Source organism: Xiphophorus couchianus, chromosome 11, assembly GCF_001444195.1.
Source record: "Xiphophorus couchianus chromosome 11, X_couchianus-1.0, whole genome shotgun sequence".
In the NCBI taxonomy this organism is placed as follows: domain Eukaryota; kingdom Metazoa; phylum Chordata; class Actinopteri; order Cyprinodontiformes; family Poeciliidae; genus Xiphophorus; species Xiphophorus couchianus.
The window spans coordinates 28,058,140-28,074,386 of record NC_040238.1 but is presented as its reverse complement, the minus strand read 5'-3'; the positions used below and the strand labels follow the sequence as shown (position 1 = coordinate 28,074,386).

Below are 16,247 nucleotides of genomic sequence, written 5' to 3'. Positions count from 1 at the left end.
CAAGAAATGTGACACTGTGCTAATTGAATGTTGTTGTACTGCAGCAAATAACATCCTACTTTCTGATGGTGCGTGCCTTGAGTATGGCAGGAGTGGAGGCCAGCACCAGTGTCATCATCCAAGTGGTGGATGTCAATGATAACCAACCTGAATTTCAGAAAATAAGGTATTAAAGCTGGTTGAAATGACCAAATAGGCTTGAGCTTTTGTTAGAATAACAGTATTTCCCAGAGAGATTTAAGAAGGGCCTTCTTCCTTCCAATCATTTTTTCTCTTATCACTTGACAGGTATATAGGCACAGTTAGTGAAGCTGCTCCAGTCAACAGTGTTGTCCTCGGAGAGGATGGTAACCCCTTGGTTATCCAGGCCACGGATAAGGATCGCAATCATAATTCCCTGTTAGTGTTCCAGATCATAGAAGAGACCGCTCGTATGTTTTTCAGTGTGGACTCTGGAACAGGATCAATTCGGTAGGTGCAAAAGCTGTGTAGAAGTAAGACCAGTTAGCTCACTATTGATGTAATTTAACAATTTCTTATAGATTGTGTTGTAAAATTTCAGAACCATTGCCAGTTTGGACTACGAAACCTATCCAGAGTTAAATTTTCGGGTTCATGTTCAAGACAGTGGTCAACCACCTAAGAGTGCTGACAGTCCCGCAGAGGTGACTATAAAGGCAAGTACTGCATATTCCATATGACTCTACCATTGTTGCCTAAAAGTACAATTCCTTTTATTTTCTTCAGATGTTAAAGTAGATGTCATTTTCCTCCACATACACCTTGTCTTAGGTGATCAACATGAATGACTCACCCCCAAAGTTTTCTCAGGACACTTACGAGACAGTCCTTCTACTGCCAACATATGTGGGAGTTGAAGTCTTCCGGGTTGAGGCTTTAGACCCTGATATGACTGGTGACAGAGAAAAATCTCTCACACCCAAGTTAGCCTATTCCCTGGTGGATAACAGTGTGGAATACTTCACCGTTCAGCGCAATACTGGAGTTGTGACTATCACTAATCCTAACCTCAGCAAAGACCGTTATCGCTTCAGTGTGAAGGTAAGTCATAAGTTTTAGTTTGTCTTGGCACATATAGCAACAATTTTCTCAGAGAAGAGTGAAAACTTGATCAACTGGCAAAGTCTCTTAGAATTTACATGAACTCATATATCTGCATTGAATCCCACTGTTACAGAATTGACTCAGGTTTTGTAGACAAGGCCAGATATAAGCATTGTTTAATCTCATGATGCGCTATGCTGAGACTCTGGAGAAACTGTACCTCTGCATGCAAAATGTTTATAGTTACTTGCACAGTAGAGCAGTTTTTTTTTAATTTGTGATTTATTTGGGGGAGTGAATTACTGTGTCTGGATTGTTGAACTTACAGCCTAAGATGTTCATGTGACCATACAAGGTAGGAAACAGCTTTTTAAGGGGGGTTTCCTAAAACACAAGAATCTAATGCATTCTCATCAAATGCGCATTAAAATGTTCACTGTTTTTTTATTGTCAGCTATTTCTGAAATTCTGTTTTGTGAAACAAAAACACTGTTGTGTGTTTAAGGTCTGGGACGGGCGTTTTTCCAGCACGGCGTCCATCACCGTGCTTGTGAGAGAAGCTGTTGACAGCGGCCTGTTTTTCACCCGCCCCATATATTCAGCCTCCATTCCAGAGAACAAACCTGACATCACATTAGTGACTGTTGTAAATACAGTGGGTCATCACCTCAACGAGCCACTGAAATACACTCTGCTAAACCCTGGAGGACGGTTCACAATACGGCCTACATGTGGAGTGGTGCTTACCACTGGTGTTCCTTTTGACCGTGAGGAAATGGGAAGTTACGAGCTTGTGGTGGAAGTCAGCAGAGAAGATGAGATTCTAAGGGTGGCGAGGGTGACTGTGCAAGTACAGGTGGGTGTTAAATGACTGGAGGGGTGTGTTTGTGTGTGTCAAAAGATGACGTTAATGAGGGAGAGATCATAAATTGCTTTGGTCAGTTGTGAGATTGTGAATCTATTGATGAAAAAGCATTCACAATTCAAATCTGTGCTTCTTCTTGAGCGCTTTAAAGCACAAGTAATGATCAAAGGGACTTTGGGGGTTTAAGTTGAACTCATCTTGACACAAGCTATCAGTGAGTGTTTTGGGGCTCTTGAGAAGAAACACTGCTGGGAATGGAAGTGTTGTGTTTGATTTGCAACAAAAGACAGAATCAGAGCACCATCACAGAAGAAAATAATGTCTAATTATTTTATCCTAGTAATTGTTTTATCTTGATTATATTGCTTTTATATCTGTTTATGACAGATTTAATCACTTTAATTTCAAAGGTGTTTTTTTTTTCTTTTGTACATTTTCTTTTAGTATGTCAAGTTAGCTTTCCATTAAATTTGAGGTACTCAAATTTACTTCCCTCTATGATTCAGCCTGTGCACCCATGTACATTGTTCCACATCTACTCAGTGACTCAGTCTACAATTTGTATCTGGGTTTGCATTGAAATCTTGTCAAGATCTGAAGTTCTTTCAATTTTGTTCACATGGTTTTCTTTGCCTTGTGGCTTATGTTAGATCTCTTGTACAGTTGGTGCTCTGAAAAAATGGCTTGATCTTTGCTGTAAAATACTTCCTTGAACCTTCTTGAAAGAAATATTGAAAATAGGAGCTAATGAACATGCTTGATTTTAGCTATAGAGCCTTACAAAAGTATTCACACCCACATTTTGCTATGGTACAACTACAAATATTGATGTATGTTATTTGACTTTTGAATTATAAATCAACTTTAACAGTTGCACAACTTGATTTTTGTGATGCTGTTTGTTCAATCATGTTCTCTAATCTGTGCCTTTATAAGCCACTAAGCCACACCCTCTAAGCCTTTTGTAGATACTTGTATTTGTAGTGAAATTATTTTCACAAATTAGACTTCAGTTACTAGGTGAAGACAGTTGATAGCATTGGATTGTATTTAGGCATATGAGAGTAGAAAAAGTTTAGTTCAATCTTTACCGCAGTTTTTGTTTGTAGAATTTAATAACCTTGTATCATTTACTTTACGTAACTGTGGAGTCAGGCACTGCCGTATATAAAATATTGTAAAATATTGGTAGTTCAAATGTGACAAATAGTGAAAATTTTCAAAGTCACTATTAGCCATTTGGTTCCTAAGGTTTATAGTTTGATGGTAGTTCTATTGGCACAGAGTATTACAATAGTAAGGTAACATTCACCACCAACTCAGTGTTGTAAAATATTTTTTAGCTCACTGAGGTTTGAGAACTTTTTTGCACAGCTTTCTCAAGGCAAGTCTGGACTTTGACCAAGCCATTACTTCCTCTTGGCTCATTTATGTTCTGATCATTCTGTTTTAATTTTGCTTCTGTTCATAGGATAGTTGTCCTTCTTGTGGCCACATTTTATGAGAGGTTATGTGTAGGCATATGGCCTCACAGTTACCTCTAGAATACTTTTGTTTAGATTGGAATCTGTGGGAAAACCAATTAATAGAAAGTGACCAATTACTATTGCTGCCCAGATTGTTACCATGCTTATGAGCTGGTACGTTGAATTGGGTTATTGCCAACCATAATTTTGTGTCATTTGATGCCAGTATAATTTGCTAGAAGTTGTAGTATAGTTCATTACCTTTCAAATCAAAGTTACAGAACAAAATTACAATATCTATAACTGTCCCTCAGTGGATGAATTCAGGTCTTACACTACCATATTTATTTTGACAGAGAATGGGTTTTCTCCTGACAGTTCTTTTAAACAAGTCATGCATGTCTTTTTTTTCTAATTGTGCTGTCATGAACACTTTCTGACACATTGAGTCCTGCTTAGTATGAGATGTCTTTTTGGGGGAATTTTTCTTTTTAATTTTTTGCTTTGCACAGTTAGTCCTTGAGGTAAATTTGCAGAAATGTTCACTTCTATCTTTTGTGCATTTCATTTTTAATATTTTATATTTCTCACTATGGAATAGATTTGTTGTTGTTGTTTGTTTGCAAATTATTAAGCACATTGCAACCCTTTACAGATTGTTGGGCGGCAGCAGTTGTTTCCTAAAGCACTTTGCTACCATCTTTCTTTGTTGGCATCCAAATAAGATAACTATTCCCTATATGTAGGTTTAAACACTTTACAATTATCAGGTAGTGAAGTGCATTGGTTTAGGATAATCTCGTCACTTCTGTACTACCTAAATCCAACGGTAAGATTTAGGTAGGAAATATCCTACTTAAATCTTATGAAATAAGGGTGAACTAGGCTAAAAAATAACAGTAAGAGGATGCCCTTATTTCTCAAGACTATTATGTTCCATGAAAGTACATGTTTCTTTATGATTTCATTTGTTTTTGATATAGGTGGAAGATCTAAATGACAACGCTCCAGAGTTTGTGAACCTCCCCTACTATGCTGCAGTGCAGGTGGAAGCAGAGCCAGGATCAGCCATCTTCATGGTCTCTGCTGTTGATCGAGACTTTGATCTGAACGGAGAAGTGACTTACAGCCTGAAGATGCAGCACAGGGACTTTGAGGTTGCTGAAAATTACAGTGGCTTCAGTTTTAAATGTGATGCCATTTTTATGACATGTTCTTGAAAATTAACATGGTTATATTTTTACTTTATCCAGATGAATCCGGTGACAGGAGAGCTGGTCTTAAAACGAGTGTTTGAAGCTGACCTATCAAATGCAGAGTACAGATTGATTATCATTGCGACTGATGGTGGATTTCCTCGACTGTCCAGCGAAGTGGAACTGCCTGTTACAGTCGTAAACAAAGCCATGCCAGTGTTTGACAAGCCGTTCTATGGTGTAACAGTCAGAGAAGATGTAGAAGTTTCCACCTCTGTTCTGGGCATCAATGCAAGCAGTCCAGAGGGCCAGGACATCATCTTCACCATCTCAGATGGAGACCCTTCCTTTCAGTTTGACATAGGCTTTCATACAGGAATCATCAGTGTGAGATATCCATTAGACTACGAGACCATGCAGTACTACCGCCTAACAGTGAAAGCTACTGATACCTTGACAGGGGCAAAGTCTGAGGTGGATGTAGACATTGTTGTACTAGATGTGAATGACAACCCCCCACTTTTTCAGAACACGTCGTACTCTGCTATGCTATCTGAGAACTCCATGATTGGAACATCTGTTCTACAGGTGGGTGGCTATACTTGTAAGTATTTGTTATACTCAGAAGTATAACAAATGGATGGATGATGTGGAGCAAAAGTATCAATATTGTTTTATATATCAATTTAAAATTTTTTGAGGAAGAGTTCAACTGATGCTGTAATCATTAATTCACAAAAAAAGTAACATGCCATGATTTTTACTACATCTTTATTGCTGCCTGCAGGCAAAGTTGCGTCTCCATCTCTGCTGGACTTTTGTTGTTTCTTTGTTTGTTCTTAGACTAAAATGACTAATTAAACTTGGAGATTGGACTGTTTCAGTACTGTATATGGATCATGCTGATGCATTATTACATCACCCGGTGATTCGATTCTTCAGGAATTCATGTCTTGGAGCAAGCCCCCCACTCCCCCCTGTTAGCACTTTGGTTGCAATGATAAAAACAAAAGTACGTGTAAGGAAGTTTGTGTTAAGAAGAATAATTTTTTACAAGTAACACCATATTATGTATGTGCAACTATAAAACAAGATTTTACTATTTTATAATAGTAAAATCAAAAATGATGACAGAGTTCAGTTTTAGTGTCTAACACAGTAATCTTCAAACAGCAGTGTCTCGGTGAATTCTTCAGAGAACAGAGACCTTACCCTCCCTATTACCTACTGGAAAAAATAATTCCTTTAACTCTCCACACAGATAAGTGTTGCTGTGAGCAAGACCTGTTGTCGCTTTTTATGCATTCGTGGATCACCAACGATGATTTCAAACGATTTCAAGATCAAGCAGGATAATCTAACAACTCTCTTCTCAAGCTCATTTCTTGGTGCAGTGGTGTATTTACATTGACATTTGAAAATGATTAATTGACCTCAACAATAGCTGCTGTTAATTTACTTTCTTGTAGAGCATCTTTGTGGCAATTAAGCCACATTATTATTATAAGCTCAAGTCATTTTCATCAGTCACATTATGAATGTGGCTCTTTCATATTTGCTAGGTTGAAGGCCTTGAACAAAGAGTATGGAAATTGCTGGTTATTCTGGTTCAGAAACTGACACTGTTGACACTGTTTCATTTCTCACTTATTCTCCTACTTCCCTTTTCAAATTTCATTTCAGCGCTTACGTTTTTATATTTTTTTCATTTGAAAACAGAGAGACATTGCTTTAGTTCATATTTCTTATTCTGGGAAGCAACTCACATAAAACTAATATAGACGGCCAAAAGGTATATATGCAGGGATAGCTGTGATTTGTGCTGCCAGGCTCTGTCTTAAACTTCCACTACTACTATCTACTTTTTTTTCTTTCTGGTATTTTTTCTCAGTCCTGAATAATGCATAAGGCATTCCAAAATGTTCTGTTCCTTTCCCTTCAGGTCTTTGCACCAGACCAGGACTCAGAGAAGAACGCTGTAGTGACTTACCAGATCCTGTCTGACATCTACAACAGCACCGACTACTTCCAAATTGACAGCAGCAGGGGATTGATATTCACGTCACGCATGCTTGACTATGAGCTCATGCAGCGCCACAACTTCATTGTCAGGGCGACAGACAGTGGAGACCCTGCCCTTAGCACTGATGTTAGTGTCACTGTGGTTGTAACTGACACAAACGACAACCCCCCTAATTTCAGCCAAGCGGTATACGAGGCTTTTGTCAGTGACCTGGCTCCCAGAGGGCACTTTGTGACTTGCCTTCAAGCGTCAGATGCTGACATCTGTGATGCTCAGAGGCTGAGGTGAGAGCTAATATTTTAGATGACTATATATATATATATGTATGTTTTTATCTTTTTATTGTAGAATTCTAATATTTGAATGTATAGTGTTCAATATGTAAAATATAAATATGCCTGAATTCTTTTTCTCAATGTGCAATCAAACCATTCAGCAACATTATTGTTTTAAAATTAAATGAACATTATTCATTGTTTTTAAGCATTTTTTTGAAGCAGCAGTATTTCAGGTTTCAGCTTTTTACAACCATAACCCTTAATAATGTCAGAGTCTGAATGCAAGATTACACTCTTAAAATCTTTTTTTTTTCCATAGGTATAGTATTCTCTCAGGGAATGAGAAAATGACTTTCATGATGGAGCCAGATAGAGGGGTGCTTCGTCTGTCTAACAAGAGGAGACAAGGCATGAAACTCTTCTATCAACTCAATGTGTCTGTGTCAGATGGAGTCTTCACCAACACTGCTCAGGTGAACCTGCTTCTCAACAGCTTACAATCTGGTCTTGTCAGTTTATTTGCCCTCTTTCAAAACCTCTCCACGCAATGATAGCGCGAGCTGAGTGACCTTTGTTAGCGATGTCTCAGTTGGAAATTATGGCGAACATCTGCCACAACTAACTGGGATAAGTGTGGGGTTGCTGCAGGAGGTTAATGTTGTGTCACATCCAATTTACTGTGACGTTGAGTCGCTAACTGGAAAACATCCAAGCATTTGTCACTTTGTGGCAATTACAAATGGGATTTATTTTAACTCTTAACATTTTATATATGTTTAACAGTAACTTCTCATCCTATTTGTATTATGACATTTAAGTCAAATACAGGAAAAAATATTAAAAAGAGATAATCAGGTTCTCTGTTATTGAAGGGGTATTCTGGGAATGTTGACAATATATTGCATTACTTTTTGGTCTATTGTTCCTTCTTTCACCCTTTTTTGTATTCTTCCTTACCTTCAATACTGATGACCCCCTTCTCTTTCTACTGCTTGTACTTCTTTTTTGTCTCTTTCCCTCCTTTCATCTGTTCTTCCGTTCTGGTATCCTACCTTTTATTTTTTGATGTCCTAATTCCTTCCTTGCGTCCTATCTCCTCCCTCATGTTTTTTTTTCTTTTTCTTGCATCCTTTCTTCATCTCCTCCTTGTGTTTTTTCTTCCTGCTATCCTTGTTTCATCCTTCTCTTCCTGCCTTTTGTTTTTACTTGTTTCCTTCCTCTGTTCCACCTCCTTTGTGTCTTTTCTTCCTCCCTGATCGATTTCTTTCTTACTTTCTCCTAATATTTTTCTTCATTCTCTTTCTTTCTACCTTACCCTTGTTTGTCCTTCCTTCACTTTTTACCAGAAATTCATAGTAAACTTTAGTATTTCATATTTTAAAGAAAACAAAGAGGACTAAGAACTATGGAATGCTGAGAATGGAAAAGTATGGAATTTTACATGAAAAGTATGTCGGGAGTCTGAATTGTTGGCTTGCTCATTCATACGTTTATCTGATTATGTTTGACAAACCACCCAGTTGTCCTTATTGTGATGACATCCACAAAATGTCAGCAAACAATGATTGAGTGGATGACTGAGTGACTGCAGTTGTGATTTGCAGGTAATTGTACGAGTCCTGGGAGCCAATCTGTACAGCCCAGTATTCAGTCAAAGGTTTTACCTGGCTGAGGTTCTTGAAAATTCGCCTCCAGGAACCAAAGTCATCCAAGTAATTAAGATTTTTTTTCAATCTCTCTGACTTGTAATTAATTGTAATATTTAAAGGGAGCACATTTTGACTGAATTTGCAAATGGACTCCAGATTTCAGCAATGGATGAGGATTCTGGGCTGAATGGTCAGATAACCTACTCGTTCATCAATGACCTGGGGAAAATCAAGTTCAGCATCGATGCAGACGGGGTCATATCCACTCTTCAGAGATTAGACAGAGAAAATCCTGTGAACAAAGACATGGTGCTGACAGTAATGGCCTTGGATGGAGGAGGTATTCACCTTTAATATGTTTTTTTTATCAGGAGTTGCTCAAATGCTGTACAGTTCACAATTCTTAATTTTTGTATTTTTGCAGTTTAGGTTCTTTCATATCCAAACTGATCAGAGTTATGGTCAATGGAAATGCAACTATTTTGAAGCTCCAGAAAATGCAGGCATTTGATTGAATCTATGTATGATTGGTATATTTTTAGGATTATTCATCTCTATAATTAATTGAAAATACTGTAATACAGAAATATACTCCTATACAAAATTTCTACTTTTAAAATTAAAGTAGAAAATAATGAAACGTTAGTGTGTGGGTACAAAAGAGCTTTACAAATTTGCTGAGGACTAAACTGACCCGGAGTCAAATCTCTAAGTGTCAAAACAAACAAACAAAACACTTATACTTCATGAACTGGGAATGTGACAATTATGTGTTTTCTCTTTAACAGGTCGTGCATCGTTTTGCACCGTGCGAGTGGTCCTGGCAGATGAAAATGACAACGCTCCACAGTTCAGAGCCACGGAGTACCGCATGAGCATTAAAGCTAATGTTGCTAAAGGTTCTCTTGTCACACAGATTCAGGCCACTGACCCTGATGCTGGCTCTAATGGGAGGATAACTTACTCCCTTTACAGTGAGGCTCGTCTGTCACTTGTTGATGTGCTGGAGGTCAGTTCATTTTGGTCATAGTATAGATAACTGTCCTTCATGAGAAAGACGCAAACCTCATAATTGCACAACATGTGGAAAAGCATAACCTGATTTTTAGTGATGGGATATTGTCAGATGATAACCCCCTACTTATTTTATAGGATTAAGCTCCATCTGTTTGATGTAGACTACATATTTGTTCCATTAAATCAAAATAATGTTCCACTGGGGTTGATTTTCCAGGCAGTTGGTGAAACACAATTATTTAAAATTTATAAAGCGAACATCTGCTCTGAAGACAGATGTAATGTTAATCATGGATTAATTTACTGGGGGAAAAAATATTTTATCTGCACAGTGCTATGCACAAGTGTCATACTGCTTAAACTGTTTCAAGCACAAACATTTGTATTTTATTGGGATTTTATGCGTTTAGATCAACAAATGTAGTGGACAATTGTGAAGAAGGAAAACAAAATATAGTTTTCAAATTTTTAACAAATGAAATCTGAAAAGCATGGAATTTCTAATCAGCTTCCCAGACAGGGAAGTTGATTAGAAATTCCATGCTTTTCAGATTGATTGACAAAAACATATTAGAGTCATAGGCTCTAATGTGACAGCATGTTGTTCTGACACTATGTCAGAACATGGTCACAACATTGTGACACGTGGTATACGAATGTCAGAACAACTTTTGCGTAGGTCCACAGAGTTTAATGTATTAGAATGAAGCACCCAAACTCTACACCTGAATCCTATTTAAAAGCCGTGGTAGGCGTTCATCCCAAAATCTGTGGGTTGTCAGCTCAATTCCCACTCTGCTCACTTAGGTTGTTGTGTCCTTGGGCAAGGCACTGCATCCGCTTTGCAAGCTGATGGTGGTCAGGTGGCGCCGGTGCATGTCAGTTTGCCCCAGAGCAGCTGTGGCTACACTCCAGTAGCTTTCCACCAACAGTGCGTGAATGACTGAATGTAGTGTGAAGCGCTTTGGGGCCCCCTGGACTTGATAAAGAACTGTATAAGTGCAAGCCATTTACCATTTTACTGTTCCCAGATGCTACTCATCCAGTCCAGCTAAGCTTGAGAAATTTTGGAAAATAGAAGGAGCAACATAATTATTCTGTAAGCTGGTCAAGGCACACACTAAAAAAGTCGCAGCTATAATTCCAGTAAAAGGTGGATATGCTTCACAACTGGCCTGTTATGTAAAATCTCATTAAATTCTTTGAGGTTTGAGGTTGTAACCTCAAACCTCCAGAGCTCTAGATGTCAAAAGCATCCAGAGCTCTAATCAAAAATTACGATGTAGTAGTAGACATACTCCATTGTGTAGCTTTAAAAATATTTCTGTTGCTTTTAAAGTTTTAAAGTGAGTCTTGTGGTTGCACAGGTGGAGCCAGACAGTGGTTGGATGATGACTAAAAGTGCTGTTGACCACCTTCAAGGAACTGTCCTGTCCTTCTTCGTCAAAGCCACAGACTGCGGCGCTGCTCCCAAACACTCCCTGGTGTCAGCTTTTATTCAAGTCGTCCCCCCAGATTCATTCATCCCCTCGTTCAGCCAGCCTCAGTATTCCTTTACCATCCCTGAGGATACTGCAGTAGGAACAGTGCTGGGCTCTGTTTACACAGGCCCTGGCCAGACAGGGTTCTTCACTGCTGTCCCTGGGGAGACAATCGACAGCAACCAGGGGGCAACCTTCCTAGTGGAGAAAGAGACAGGTCTCATCCGGCTGCTGAAGCCATTGGACTATGAGGAAGTCAGTAGCTTCAGGTTTAAGGTTGCAGCAACTGCAAGAAAAGACTTGATCGAGACCATGTCAACCGTGGACTTGGAAGTGAAGGTCTGTGATGAAACCCAGGAAGGAGCCTTTCGGTTTCGTTTATTTTTTGCAGTCTAAAGGGGAAAAAAATCAAGCTATCTGTCTGTATTTTTTATTTATTAGCTCTATCACCATCACATTTTCTTGAAAAGCCTGAGCAATTCTATTAATATGAAGCTGTTACAAGGAATTAAACTGCAGACAATGAGGCTGTTTTTCTCTTTGTAGTATTATATTTTTGTGAATAAATTACATTATTCATGGATTAATTACAGACATTTTATCACTCTACAGATTTTAGATGTAAATGACAACAAGCCAGAGTTTGAAACCAGTACGTATGTAGCCACTGTGATGGAAGGTATGCCGTCAGGGACAAGAGTAATTCAAGTCCGTGCTCTTGATCCAGACTGGGGCTCTAATGGACAGGTATGTGAGAAACAAGTTCAACTTTATTGAAGACATCGGAATCATTTAAAAAACGTTGCACATACTTGCACATAGTAGTGTGTGTATCTTCTTTAAACTGCAGGTAACATACAGCCTTGGGCTACTGCTCACCTACAACCCAGACCTAATGAAGGACACTTTGTCCCTCACCGGCCCAATCACCACCAGTTCTGTTTTTGCCATTGATAGCAAAACAGGCTGGATCACCACAGTGACTCAAATGGACCATGAGGCCTGCTCTAGTTACAGCTTCGAAGTAGCGGCTTCTGATCTGGCTGAGTCACAGCCTCTCTCCTCCACCACAGTGGTGACCATCACCGTGTCGGATGTCAATGACAATCCGCCGAGGTTCGAGAGGGAGTTCTACAGAGGCGCCGTGAAGGAGAGTGATCCACTCGGTGAAGTTGTGGCTGTCCTGAAAACCAAAGACCGAGATGGTACTGACCAAAACCGCCTCGTCAGCTTTTACATTACAGGTGATGAAAATGAAGTCATAAATGTTTGTACAGCTTAACTTCATTTTTTCCTCATTCACTGAAATAATGTTTGTTTCACATTGCTTGTTCTCGCATTTAATTTAAAAATATTCAATGAGAAAAATGTAAGTTCTAATCTAGAGTAAATAATTTGTATGTGATGGGGTTAAGTTATGTTTGATTATATCATATTCGATAGTGATTAAGCTAATTTGGCCATAAAATGCCATTGAAATTTACATAATTGATGGCTTCTATTCCACTTTGATATTGTGGTCGATGGTTGCACTAAAAGGAATTCCTATAACTTGACTGTGTGTATGGTTTTAATCAATTGGTCATGGCTTTTAAAATTTTAAATTCACTATCACGTCTATCATTACTTTTCAGTGGTCTTCAAATCTTATGTGTGTATCCAGGGGGAAATCAGAGAGGAGTGTTTGGCCTTACTCTTGTGCAAGGGGAGTGGAAGGTTTATGTCAGTGGTCTGCTGGATCGTGAGCAGCAGGACTGGTACTTGCTCAATATCACAGCCAGTGATGGCCTGTATGTCGCTCATACTGCAGTGGAGGTAACGGTAATGGATGCCAATGACAACAGTCCCATCTGCAACCAGGTTAGAGATGGGGAAATATGTAGGTGTGCAACATATTAATGTGAAAAGCAAGTAAATGTACCTGTGACCAATGCTGGCTCAGATACGTTACATTTTCATATCTGTAAAGAACTTTGATACTGTCTATTTTAATTGTTGCTGCATAACAAATTTGTGCTGTGCTAAATTTGGTTGAATGATTCTTAACACAGTGTCTAAAGTCTGTTATCCATCCATCTATCTGTCCATCCTTGCAATCAGTTTTTTGGGAGGGATTTTTGACAATTTTATATTTAGGTTAAATCTAATCAAGAAACACTTGGCAACAAAAGATTGAGAATTGGGGTTTGGACATGGGGAACCTTTATAGTAATGCATTAATCATCAAATAATAAATAATCCAAATGACATGTAAAACAGTTTTTTCTATTGTATAGCATACTTTTATTTCTTAACTAGTTTGAAGTTGCAGATTCATTACCAATGAATCCTCTTTTGGCTAATTTTAATGTAGGCTTGGCTGAGTAAATCATAGTGTTAAATTATGTTAGAATTAGCATATTCATAACTTGGTATGAAAGTTAAAGGGGTGCTATAATAGAAAATGTGTTTGTTAAAACATGTGGTTTGTTTACCTGTGCATTAAAGTACCATCTGATTCCGCAAAAAAGAATGTTTGGATTGTTTTCAGCAAATATCTTGTAACTTTTAACCTGGTCTTCATCTTGTACTTTTATAGTACATTAGCATAAAAATTCATGAATTAAACATTAATAATAAATGAAAGTGAATGATAAACTTAAGACACTAAATCACATAAATCATAGTTATTTCATTTAAGCTTTTTGTACTAACTTGACAATCCTAAATCTAAAAACATGCTGTTATACTGTTTTAAAGGCTGAACTTCGTGAGACAAAGCATCTCAAAGTATAATAATAAATGGGCTCAGAATGTTTTGGGAGTGTTTCATTCTGTTTATTAATATTCAGCAGTATTTCAGTTTGAGAAAATTAGCAGAAGAATTATTAAAAATCATTAAGAATTTCCTTTGAATTCCTCCCCATCTCCCTCTTCTCTTCTGGTAGTCTTTCTGTTCTCTTGTTAGGCCAGTGTATGTGCATACAAAGCATTTAGTCTGTCATTAAAAATTAAAAACATGAAAACATTTAAGGTCAGACTGTGTCTTATGAGCATGTTGCTTATACATATTAATCAAATTTGTATGGGTTTTTTCTTGTAAATGTAAAAGAAACAGTAATTTTATTAGAAGGAGAAAGTCATTCATGACATCATCCATAGCTGCATTTGGTTACCTTTTTACCTTGCATTATTTATTATCATTTACTTGGTTAATATAAGTCTAAGTTCAGAGTGCCTGTTTGAAGAGTTATGCAGCTCTGGTCTGAGGTTAACAATTTTCTAATACAGGCCTTCCTAAAGTCAACCTTTAGGAAGGCCATTCCATAAAATAATGTTATCCTGGTTTATTCTTATTAAAAGCAGCTTTAATATACTTTTAGTTTGAAGTGAAGGTGAAGAACTTTACCTCAAACCAATGTTGCTGTCTCATGTAAGACAACAACATTAGATGTCACACTTGATTCTTGTTTTAACACATTATTTCAGTTGTGTGTTGCAGAATTGTTCCACCCTACATAAACACTGAATCTATCATTAAAAGCCCTACATTAATATGTGATACATGGCGACTATTTAAACTTTCTACTGCAACGTATTTGACAGACAATAATGTAATCCCATTAGAGAGAATGACACTATCGCCTAATCAATTTTGAAGGTAGTGGCTGTTCCATTATCTGTTGATGAGATGGTCAACTAATCAACTTTGAGATATTGCAAAGGATAGCTAAGTGAAAAGAAAAAGGGAGACGTGTTACACACTATACAGTACATAAATGTTTGCCTGTGTATGAAGACACTTAGTTCTTTTCCAGAGGCAATTATTGGCTGGAATGGATGCTGGACCAGGAAAGGGTGCTAAACTGTGTTGACCTTGATCTAACAGCAGATATAATGGAGGCAAACCAGAAACAATCACATGTTTTGTTTTATTTTTTTATTAGAGACATCTATGTTGTTTCACATGTGGTCATCTGTTCTCATATGGTGGTGTATATATATATATATATTTTTTGTATTGTCTTAGGCGGTGTACGGAGCCTCTTTTCCTGAGGACATTCCCATTAACAAGGGCATTCTGACGGTTGCTGCAACAGATGCTGACTCAGGTTCCAGTGCTGAGATCCAGTATTCACTATTTGGCATTGGAGTGGAAGATTTCTATATGGATGCCAACACTGGTACATTCTATTTTTTATCATTTCTTTTTTTCATGGCGAAAGCAACAAATACTCCCAAAGCTAAGTAGCCAGAGCTCTGACATATTTCTTTCATGTTTCAAGGTGAATTGCGAACCGCCACCGTAATAGACAGAGAAACAACATCCTCCTACAAACTCATTGCTCAGGCTACTGATGGGGGAGGGCTGTTCTGCCGATCTGACATTTCTCTAAAAGTGTTGGACGTGAATGACAATGCTCCCTCATTTTCGACAACTCATTACCTGGCGAGTGTGTATGAGAATACCTCCCCCAAGGCTTTGCTTACTCGCTTGCAAGCCAGTGACCCTGATGAAGGTAAACCAACTAGAAGTTTTGCTTCAGTCATATAATAAATGTGGAATAAATCCACAGAGTGCTCGTGATGAGACTGTTTGTTAAAAGGGGATATGTTGTATTAAGTATTGTCAGTATTGTGCCGTAAAGACATATCCATTTCGTCATCTTATAACCTCAAAGTTGAATGAATTTGTTGGATGTTAAGTTATAGACTGACACAAAGTAATGCATTATTGTAAGATGGTATATGAAGAATACATAGTTAAAGCAAGAATTCTCACAAGTTAAAAGCTTTACTTTGATACCCCTAAGTAAATTCTGTGATCAGCTTCTTTCAGAAATCACTTAGTAAACAGGGTTGAACTAAGCATTATTTAATCTCAGTCTAAAAGCAGCAATTGTTTCAAACTGAATCAGTCAGAGCAAACAAAACATCAACCAGGTCAGACATAAAGACAAGGAGAAGTTAAAAGCAGTGTTAGAAAACAATATCCTGATCCATAAACATCTCACAGATCCCTGTTTGTTTTATTATCTGAAAATGGAAAAAAATATTGCATGACTGTAAACCTACCAGGATCTAGTATATGATATAACTAAACTGTCCGGCTGGGCAAGGGAAGCACTAATGAAGCAGAGAGATCTTGGTAGCACTGGAGGCATGTTGGCAAAAAACGCTTAATGGTCCAAACATTTCATTGATTTGTAAAATTTTTAAAAGAATGT

The 16,247-nt window shown here is 37.9% G+C and overlaps 1 protein-coding gene across 1 annotated transcript in view; it reads left to right on the top strand.

Annotated features, from left to right (window-relative positions):
• Positions 1 to 16,247, top strand: part of fat3b (FAT atypical cadherin 3b) — an 80,709-nt gene that overhangs the window by 34,284 nt on the left and 30,178 nt on the right. The window contains exons 18-35 of the mRNA XM_028031399.1: positions 45 to 166; positions 289 to 471; positions 563 to 677; positions 793 to 1,062; positions 1,571 to 1,921; positions 4,380 to 4,553; positions 4,650 to 5,180; positions 6,535 to 6,899; positions 7,213 to 7,366; positions 8,498 to 8,605; positions 8,699 to 8,882; positions 9,331 to 9,551; positions 10,927 to 11,379; positions 11,653 to 11,787; positions 11,891 to 12,284; positions 12,704 to 12,900; positions 15,050 to 15,203; positions 15,306 to 15,539. Coding sequence (XP_027887200.1) covers positions 45 to 166; positions 289 to 471; positions 563 to 677; positions 793 to 1,062; positions 1,571 to 1,921; positions 4,380 to 4,553; positions 4,650 to 5,180; positions 6,535 to 6,899; positions 7,213 to 7,366; positions 8,498 to 8,605; positions 8,699 to 8,882; positions 9,331 to 9,551; positions 10,927 to 11,379; positions 11,653 to 11,787; positions 11,891 to 12,284; positions 12,704 to 12,900; positions 15,050 to 15,203; positions 15,306 to 15,539 — 4,345 coding nt within the window. The remainder of the gene's footprint in view (positions 1 to 44; positions 167 to 288; positions 472 to 562; positions 678 to 792; positions 1,063 to 1,570; positions 1,922 to 4,379; positions 4,554 to 4,649; positions 5,181 to 6,534; positions 6,900 to 7,212; positions 7,367 to 8,497; positions 8,606 to 8,698; positions 8,883 to 9,330; positions 9,552 to 10,926; positions 11,380 to 11,652; positions 11,788 to 11,890; positions 12,285 to 12,703; positions 12,901 to 15,049; positions 15,204 to 15,305; positions 15,540 to 16,247) is intronic.